Source organism: Trichechus manatus, unplaced genomic scaffold (assembly GCF_000243295.1).
Source record: "Trichechus manatus latirostris isolate Lorelei unplaced genomic scaffold, TriManLat1.0 scaffold00008, whole genome shotgun sequence".
Classification (NCBI taxonomy): Eukaryota; Metazoa; Chordata; class Mammalia; order Sirenia; family Trichechidae; genus Trichechus; species Trichechus manatus.
In genome coordinates, this window is record NW_004443944.1 from 18564170 (window position 1) to 18574506 (window position 10337).

Consider the following 10337-nt stretch of genomic DNA (forward strand, 5'->3'; position numbering starts at 1 on the left):
GTGCAACACTTGGTGAGTTCAAACTCCCGACCTTCCAGTTAGCAGCTGAGCACTTAACCACTGTGCCACCTACTCTCCTCAAATTCACAGCAGCTATGCTGAGCACCTTTTAGTTTCTCAGAGCTATGTTCTCTCCATTTAAAGTCTTTTCACAAACTGCTCTTTCTGCCTGAATTATGGCCCCTGCCTAACTAACTCCTACTCATTGTTCAGATCTCAGCTTAAAAATCAGCTCTTCAATGACCACACAGCCTAGGTTAAGAAGCTCCTATTCTCTGGTACCAGAGTAGTTACTCATTGTGCTACAGTTACACTGTGAATTACAGTATTTACTTGATTTTCTCCTCCATAGACAGTAAACTCCATGAAGGCAGGGGAACACCCTGTCTTGTTCAAAACTGTATTCCAAATGCTTTGCACAGAACAGGCATTCAATAAATATTTCCTAAATAAATGGAATAAATGAGTGATGGGGATATGGTATTGGTTAGAGAGCTAAAGAAACATAGCGGGTTTCCTTTCTTTGCAATGTGAACAATGAAGTGGAATGGTTGGTGTATTATTTGTTTATTACTTATACCATGCCCTATTCCCAAAAGGATGTCAGGAGGCAGGATGGCTGGAGTACCACCTCACTAGAAGTGCTAAGGAATTCATGTCCACTTACAGACAAGGCTTTAGGGGAGCCCATTAGCAGACTGTGGAATAGTTTGGGGGAGGGAACAGTACTAAGAAAGGCCATGACATCTTGTCCTAGCTCATCATCCATCTCCTCACTTGCAAGCCCTACCTCGGGGATAACTGGTGGAAGGGTTACAGGAGGAAAAGATTAGCAGTAAAGGAGGAGAGGATTAATTTCCAAAAGGGTATACCATCCCACCACCACTCCTTCCCTTGGGCACCTACTGCCAAGTACAGAGTCTGGTCTTCTCCCCAAGGGCTCCGGCTGGGCCTAGGGCCTCAATGTGGAGAATGGCCAACTCCACTGGTCAGTCTATAGGCAGGGTCCCACTGCTAGCTGCAGGCCCCAGGCTCTGCCCCTCCATCACCCCCATCGTCGTCCTCATCGGACTGTGCCAAGGGTGTGTCTGCGCCACCGTCACTCAGATTTGGACTATGCAGGTTGGTGGAGGAGTCAGAGGAAGAGGACGAGGTCCGCGACGTGGTCCTGTCAGACACGGCCACCAGCAGGCTCAGCTCCTCCGGATGGTCATCCACCCCTGCCCAGAAAGAAGAGCTGGTCAGGGCCACAGACAGGGCTTCAGAGAGCAGGAGAACTCAGAGAACTCTTAGAGATTATCTATCAGCCTCCTCGTTTTGTAGATGGAGAAACTGAGTCCCAGAGAGGGGCAGGATCTTGTCCAAAGTCACTTAGCCAGTACAGTAAAGAGCCAGGATTAAAACCTCAGTGTCCTGACTCCTAGCTTCTTTCACTTCACTACATCATGCCTGGGCTCTGAGGATATCAATCAAAGAGTTCAAGTTCAACCTACATCACTTACTTGGTGCTGTGAGTAGCTTTGGGAAGGTCACCTTCCCTCTCAAGGACCCTGCTCCTCTCTCAAAAAAGGGATTACCTATATTCCAGAGGAGCCCTGGTGGCGCAGTGGTTAAAAGCTCAGCCGCTAACTAAAAGGTAGGCAGTTTGAATCCATCATCCACTCCTGGGAAACCCTATGGGGCAGTTCTGCTGTGTCCTACAGGGTTGATACGAGTCAGGCTTGACTCGACAGCAATGGGTTTTTCGAGCTATCACTTTCCCGTTGTTTCCTCCTTGTGTTACTGTCCAGGACTCTACCTCTATCAGGAACAGCAATGGGTTTTTTTTTTTTTTTTTTTGGTGGGGGGGTTTATATTCCAGAAGTGTTTTGAGGATGAAATCTAAGAATGCTTATAAAATGTCCAGCACATAGTAGGCCATCAACAAAGAGTGAGAATATCTATCTTATAAGTTAAGCATATGAACTTTGGAATCAGACAGACATGATTTGGATCCCAGCTTTTCCACTTTCTGGCTATGTGACTTAACTTCTCTGAGCCTAATTTCCTTCTTTATAAAATGGAAATAATACCATCTACCCTGACAGGACATTGTGAGGGGTGAGATTATATATGTACTTTAGCACAGCATCAGGCACCTAATAAGCGCCCAGTAAATAGTAATATAATTATTATGACTAGAACTACTTAAATTGCTTAATGTGAAAATGTAATTTTTACATTATTCGAGTACATTAAATAACTAATTAACTACATTACATTAATTTTACAAGAGTAAAATTAACAAAGGCGGAGGTTGGACAGTCCTAGATTTTCAGATTGGGGATCTGTAACCCAGCTCCCCTCAGGGTATACTTCCCTAAAATCTGAGCAGGTGGCTGTTCTGTTGGTGGAGACACCCACTTCCAGCCCCTGCTTGTGCATTTCCCCAGCTCAGCCCCACAGCCTCACTTCAGAGCTCCCGCCATCCTGCTCTGGCTAACTGGTGCCCACGTCTCCAAGGCAGAGGGCATACCAGACGTCTGGGGAGTTGGTGGAGCCTCTTCACAAGGCAAGAACACATCTGCTCCGTCCTGATCCCCAAGGTCAATAAGTTCCACCTGCTCCAGTGTGTCCACATTCACTTCCATGGATGAGATACTACCTATGGGAGCTGCAGATCAAGAAGGGGGCAAGTTAGGAGGCCCCAGGGCCACAGGATGATTAAGGTACCTGCCTGGTCCCAGAGAGAAGTTCAGAGGGTCAAGAAAGCAAGAGCCGAGGGGGCCCCCAAGATTCAGGATCCACAAGACTTCCTCTACCTCACCCTAGGCCCAGTCCTCCCCTCTCCTCAGGACTTGGGACTTACGTCTCTGTGACTCGAGATGCAGGTGGGACAGGGGGAAGACAAACTCTGTCTCCGGCTGTAAAATGTCCTCAAAGAATTTCTGCCGCTCCCGAAGGCGGAGCTGCTGGCGCTCCAGGGTTGCCCGAGGATTTGGGTCCATGTCAGCTCCTGGTGGGTGGGAGAGCAGGACAAACACGGCTGTGAAGTTGAGAGAGAATACAGTGGGAGCCTGATCTTGGGGAGCCCCACTGCAGCCAGCATCCCAGCAGTGCTTTCTTGAATCCTCTGGTTCCTGCCTGGATACTTCTGGGCTCCGAGACCTCCTTGCCCTTCCCTGAAACCAAGCCCATCCCAGGGCCCATCCCAGGAACTTCAAGTCTCAGGCAGAGGCGGGGCTGGCCCTGTCTCCACAAAGGGGATGCCAGTTCCAGGCACAGCAGAAGAGGCTCTTCTGTATTCAGGGAACGCGGTCAATGGTCGAGTCCCAGTATTATGCCCTTCTGAGAGGGGTTGGTGGGGCTGGCCCAGGCCAAATGGGGGAGGCACTTTCTCCACTTAATGGACCCAGCCTCCCAGGGAAAGGAAGAGGGATGGAGACCTCCGGGAGGAGAGTCATCTTCCTCTCCCTCTGCAACTCTGGTTCCTGCTCATCCGTTCAAGCCCAAGGGCTAAAGCAGCCCCTGCCCCTCCTCTCTCTCCCGACATACACACACATGCCCACCAACCCTTGCTCTGAAGACACAAGACATGAAGTTCAGACTTGGCTCTGTCCCTGGGTAAATCCTCTTTCTAGCTTCAGTCTCCCCATCTGAAAATGGCAGAATCATCCTACCTGCCTCAAACACAAGGCACTGCTTGTGCAGCAGCTCTGTAAAACGTGAAGCTCTGATGCACCAGCCACTTAGTGGCCGATGGCTCTCTTCTTAAACTCCCAAGCTCTTCATTTGCCTCTCCTCTGACACATCTTGCTCTGTCTTATCTCCCACGAGTCAGTGAGCAGCAACTGGAAGGGTAGGTCCTGGGTCCAATTCAGACCAGGGCTTCTGGCCCCTGTGCTGAAAGCTTTCCAGAACACCAGAGCTCGGCGCCCGCCCAGGCCCTATGCATTCACCCCCATTCACTCCATCTCATTCCTGGGTTCTGTTCGAGCCGGTCACCCGAGGTACCGGGACGACCAGATAGGCATCCTCAGCAGGCTGCCTTCCCCATACCACATCTGGGCTCCGCGTAACTGAGACCCAGGCCAACTCCACAGGCGCTGGGGCAGGCTGGACAGGGCCAAGGAAGTGTGGGGAGACCGTGTGGCCACAAGCGGGCCGGGCTGCGGAGGAGAGAGGCAATGACGCCGATTCCAGGGAAAGGCTCTGAGAGCTGCCGCCCAGGTCACGACGCTAAAAATACCCAGGGCTCCAGGGGCGGTTTGCTCATGCAGGAGGGTAAGGGCGGGGGGAGGGGGGGGTGGGCGAACCACGGCTCTGGGACGCCCCCTCTTCCTCCCCTCCCCCCAGCCCCATGGGACTCATGAGATCCAAACGGCCGCGGAGCCAGTGCTGAAGGAGAGAGGGAGGGGAGCTGTTTATGAGACGAAAGGTGCTGGGGAGGGAGTGGAGATATTTGCGAGTGGGGGCCGCCCGGGCTGGCCGGCCGAGAGCCAGCAGAATGGAGCCCTCCCTCGGTGTCAGCCCCACCCGCACCGAAGTAAGCTCGAGCCGGACAATTCCCTAAAAAGGGCCAGTGCATCCGCTGGGCTGAAGTACCCCGGCCATTCCACTCGTCCTGAGTCCCCGGCCCTCCCGCGCACCTGTGCCCCCCTCCCCCCGCCAACACCGAGCCCTACCTGCAGCGCCAGCACCCCAGCCTCGGTGTGTACGCGCCGACCAGAAGGCAGCGGGGGCGTGAGAACGGCCCGCGCCGGCGGGTAGGGCGCCGCCGGGCTCCCCCGGGACGGTGGAGCCCTGGGAGCCTGGACGCTGAGGCGGCGGGAGGCGGAAGTGGGGGAGGGGCAGCGGACCCCGCCCGCGGCCAGAGCTGCGTTGCGGCTGCCGACGCGGCCCCGCGTACTTCCCTCCCAGGCCGGCAGAAAGTTCCCGCACGCATCCTGCTCCAAGCCAGCTCCCGCACCCCGCCCTCCCCCGGCCATCTGCGCTCCGCGAAACTCACTGCACCCGGCCGCGCCGCCCCGCTGCCGGGACCCGCGCCGGCGCTCGGCCCACGCATACTTGCTGTGCTCCGACTCCAGGGCAGTCCTGCCTCCCGGCCCCTCGGCCACGCTGGCCCCGTTTCCGCGTGCACCCGTCGAGGAGGCGCACCCTGGGGAAGGGAGGGAGACTGACTCCGTACCCCATCAGGGCAGGTGCATTGCGGCAGAGAACCCCTAGCCCTGGGACTCACCCGACGCCCTAGTTCCTGACTCCAGGACTAGACATAGCCTCCCGCCCAGCCTTCCAGTGCACTGGGCGTGGTGGGCGCCAGGACGGGTGGGTCAGGCCTGGGGGGTGGGAGGCGGCGGGGAGCCACTGCGCTGTGCCCCCAGACGCCGGCAAGGAGCCAAATCCTCCACGGGGCTAACGGGGTGTTGCACCTCTGGGTTGGTGGGGTGCAGGACCCAGAGGGGAAGCGTTTGCCCCGTTCGCAGCGCCTCCAGACTCAGATCGGTGCCCAGAAGTGTTCAAATCTAACAGCTTCTGGGCTGAGTGTGCCCATTCTCTTCCTTCCACTGTCCCCTTGCGCTTGGAGCTCGGGAATCCGCGTTGGGGGTATGGGGTCTGTCTGAGATGCCTCTCTCTGCAGTGGGGTCACACAGTAATTGATTCAACAAACACCCACTAACAAGACAGGGCTTAGGAGTCACCCTTGGCACCTCCCTTTCCCTCACCACCCACATTAAAAGACACCTCCATTTCCTGTCTGTTCTCTTTCCTACGTATCTTTCCAATCCACCATTTCTATTTCCACCGCCCTCGCTCGCTTAGGCTCCTACAGTAGCCTTCTATCTGGTTTTCCTGTACTCATTCTGGCCCTGCTACACGACATTTCCACACAGCAATCAGTCGTCATTTCAAAACGCAAGTCTGATGTGTCACCCCCTGGTTAAATTCCTGCATTGTTAGAATAAAATCCAGGCCGTGATAGCTGAGCTGAGCCTTGAAGAAATGAGCTCAACCAGCAGAGAAGGGAGAGGGGGGAGCATATGCAAAGGGCTGGAAGTGTGAACAGGGACGACACAGGTTTCCCTGTCAGGGGACTGCAATCTGTGCATACACCTAAAGCACTGCCTCTTCTAGTCTATTATTGGGATCTCCAAACAACCCTGTGAGAGAAATACAGCAAGCAGCTTTCTCACTATTTTACAAGCGTGGAAACTAGTTTGTGGGAGGCAACAAGTGTGGTGGTTAAGAGCACAAGCATTGTAATCAGACCCTCTCAGATTGGATTGTAGACCCAGCTCTGCCTCTAGCCAGCTGTATAAACATTTACTTCTCTGATCGTTTATTTCCATGTCTAATAAATATGAATAATTAATCCTTACCTCTTATGAGATAATTCGGATAAAGCCCTTAGTCCAGGACTTGGGCACTTTGGAGATGCTTGGTAAACATTAGCTGTTTTGATTGTAATTGGTTCTGAGAAAGGGAGGAAACTGCTCTGTTCCACAAATTTCTGAAATTATAGGAGGTCCTAATAGTTAACATTTCTACAGAGCTTATTATGTGCCACCACTCTTATAAGTGATTTACATATATTAACTCTTCTAACCCTCTTAACAATCTAGTAAGGTAAGTATTATTATTGTTTCCATTTTACAGATACAGAGAGGTGAAGGAACTTTCCCATGGTTATACAGCTAGTAAGTGGTGGCACCAGAATGCTTCCAGAGACTGTTTGTGACCACTACTCCCAGCCTGTTCTCCTTTTATCCTGCTGCAGTTTTCATCTTCCAAGAAATGCTCCAGTCAGTTTGATTCTTATTCCTCACTAATGGATAGATACTTGGTCCCATTTCCTAGCAGAAAGGACTGAGGCCAAATCAACAGTGCAGTGGATGGGAGCTCAGCTCCCAAAGTTACTTCCCTCATTTTTCAGGCTTATCCCTGGAAACAGGATGTTTGACAGATAAGAAACCTCTGTCCCTTCTCAGATATTCGCTGCAAGGAGTTAAGAGGGAAAAAGCATCTCAAGCTGTAAATATTAGGGGCTATGCTGGAAGAGTGTCAGCAAAGAGAAAGACCCAAGAAGCTGACCTTTGAATGGACAGCCAAAGGAGTCAAAGGGAGCAGTGCAAAAGTAGATGTCTTGAAACTTCTGGCTTCCATGCAGGATGCAGAAAGCTGGGAAGAACATCATTCCCATACTAATAATAAATAATCAGATAACCTATAAAATAATTCTTGTTGAACCCTTCAGAGAACTGAGGTTGTAGGGCAACCAATAAACCTGAATTCCAAGGAAGGACAGGAGCCTTCAGGGAGAGATAAGATGCAGGCACTGGTTCACTTGTGGAGCACGAGGAAGATGAGGTCTCCATGCAAGTGGGTAAGAAGAATTCAGCTAAAATATTGATTGAATTGCTAAAGTCCCAGTGTGACTGGCATGAGAGTATAGAATCCCTGGGAGGTGCAGATACTGAAAATCCATAGAAGCAAAAAGCCCAAATTTAGTTTAACTCCTGGCGAGATTGACTCAATCCCCCATACTAATGACCCAGCAGAAGAAGAGATGTGCCAATCTCAGGCGTAAATAATATTGACCTCAGTCCCTACTATTCCACTCACTATGTCCAGAAATCAATAAAAAATTACAAGACACACCAAAATAAAGCTATTCTATTTTAAAAAAAAAAATCTACTGTGAAGAAACAAAGCAATCAACAGGACCAGACTCAAAAAATGTCTCAGATGTTGGAATTATCTGACAGGCAATTTAAATTATGTTAGAGGCTCTGGTGGAAAGGTGGACAACATGCATGAGCAGAAGGGAAGTTTCAGCAAAGAGACAGAGACTTTAAGAGTCATCGGAAATATTGGAAATAAAAAACGTAAAAGAGATGAAGAATCCCTTTGATGGACCCCATTAGTAAACTCAATACACCTGAGAAAGAATTGGTGCATTTAAAAATAGGTCAATACAGATTGCCCAAGCTGAAGCAGAAAGGGGAAAAATAGCAAAACAAAACAAAGCAAAAAAATAAAATAAGAAGAAAGAAAGAACAGAACATCCAAGAGTTAGAGAGAGAAGAGATAGAGAAAGAATGAGGCAAATAAATAAATCTAGAGATAATGGCCAGTAATTTTCCAAAAAGAATTACACATATCAAACCAAGAAGCTTGCAGAATCCCAAAATGATTATATACCAATACACAAACATACACGCACGTGTTGTTGTTGTTGTTGTTAGGTGCCGTCAAGTTTGCTCCGACTCTTAGCGACCCTAGGCACCACAGAACGAAACACTGCCCAGTCCTGCGCCATGCTCACAATCATTGTTATGCTTGAGCCCACTGTTGCAGGCACTGTGTCAATGCACATCATTGAGGTTCTTCCTCTTTTTCGCTGACCCTGTACTTTACCAAGCATGATGTCCTTCTCCAGGGACTGATCTCTCCTGACAACATGTCCAAAGTATGTAAGACGTAGTCTCACCATCTTTGCTTCTAAGGAGCATTCTGGTTGTACTTCTTCCAAGACAGATTTGTTAGTTCTTTTGGCAGTCCATGGTATATTTAATATTCTCACATGCACATAAACATACTAAAAAAATTTTTTTAAAAGATATAAACAATAAGCCAATAGTGGAGATAAAATGGAATCATAAAAGTGTTGGGAGGTGTCTTCACCAGTCCTCTTGTGTTCGACACATTTTAGTATGTCAAGATTATAAGGTCTTGATCTCTTTTGCTCCTGGGCCCTTGCTCAGGATTGTTAATACAGCTGGCAATTTTGAGAGATGAGGTAATGTCGTCTCCAGACAAAGGCAAGCTTACATACTGTTTGCTATAGAAAGTGCTGGGCCTGGGTTCCCTGACTACAATGCAAGACCACTGTGTGCTATGCATCTAGGCCCACTGCATTGCCTGTTGGACTCAGGGCAGGGGAAACAACACAACTACACTGATGCTCATGTTCTTTGTTGTGCTATAAGTAATAAACTCTCTTGCTGTGACTAAATAAATCTTGTTGTCTACTTTTGACACCTATGGAGTGGTAATAGGTTACTCCTTGACTTCCTCTATGATATCCAATGTAAGGAATTAAAAGAGAAATAAAGAAACAAAGCACAGATAGAAAAATAGAAAACAGCTAGCAAGATAGAAGATTTTAATACAACTATCAATAAAAAGGCAACCAATTAAAAGAGTAACAGATTGGCGGTAAGGAGTAAGCAAGACAAAAAAATATGCTGTTGATAAGAAATTCACTTTAAATATAAAGAAATATGTTTAAAGTAAAAGGATGGAATAAGAGATACCATACAAACACTAATCAAAGAACAATGGAGTGGCAATATTAGACTGCTGAACAAGGAATGTTACCAGGGATGAAGAGGATATTACATAATGATAAATGGTTTAATTCACTAAGAAGACAACAATCATAAATGTGTATACACCTAATAAAAGAGCTTCAAAATACATGAAGTAAAAACCAAGAGAGAGAGAGAATAATAAAGTAAAAGTGGCTAAATGTTAACAACTGGTTATTGTTGGGAGCTGTCAGGTTGTTTTCGACTCACACCAGCCCCATGTGACACTAAAGAGATGCCCCACAGAGTTTTCTTGGCTGTAATCTTTACAGAAGTACATCACGCAATCTGTCTCCTATGAAGCACTAGGTGGGTTCGAACCGTCAAGCAACCTTTAGGTTACTAGCCAAGCACTTAACTGCACTACCAAAGCTCCTTTAAAAACTGGTAAAGCTGCTTAAATTATTTGTGGAAATTCTTTGTACTATTTTCAACTGTTGTGTAAGTTTGAAATTATTTCAAAATAAAAACTAAAAAGAAACTAATAATAGTAATAATAAAAAAAAGACCTAAAAGAAGAAAGAGAAAAATCTATGTTATACGTGGAGAATTCAATACTTCTCTCTCAGTAATCAAAACAAAGAGACTGAGAAGAAAGTAAGGATACAGAAAACCTAAACAATACTACCAAACTAACTTGTCCTAATTGACATTTTCATAACATTCTACCCAACAACAGCAGAATATACATTCTTTTCAACTGCCCATGAAACATTCACCAAGATACACCATATCCTGGGCCATAAAACAAACTTCAACAAATTTAAAAGAACTGAAATCATACAAAACATATTTTATGAAGATAATAAAATTAAACCGGGAGTCAATAACAGAAAGATATCTAGAAAACATTTGAAAATTAAACACAACACTTCAAAATAACCCAGGTCTCAGAGAACATCTAGCTCAATTGGCATTAACAGTTTATAAAGACATTGTTTTACATTCTACCTTGGTGAGTAGCGTCTGGGGTCTTAAATGCCTGTGAGC

At 47.8% G+C, this 10337-nt stretch overlaps 1 protein-coding gene across 1 annotated transcript in view; it reads right to left on the reverse strand.

Annotated features, from left to right (window-relative positions):
- Positions 1–522: 522 nt before the first annotated feature.
- DBNDD2 (dysbindin domain containing 2) overlaps positions 523–10337 on the reverse strand; it is a 38695-nt gene continuing 28880 nt past the window's right edge. Inside the window, exons 2-4 of the mRNA XM_023724454.1 lie at positions 2849–2995; positions 2516–2653; positions 523–1220 (exon numbers count right to left, since the gene is read on the reverse strand). Coding sequence (XP_023580222.1) covers positions 1015–1220; positions 2516–2653; positions 2849–2987 — 483 coding nt within the window. The 5' untranslated portion in view covers positions 2988–2995 and the 3' untranslated portion in view covers positions 523–1014. The remainder of the gene's footprint in view (positions 1221–2515; positions 2654–2848; positions 2996–10337) is intronic.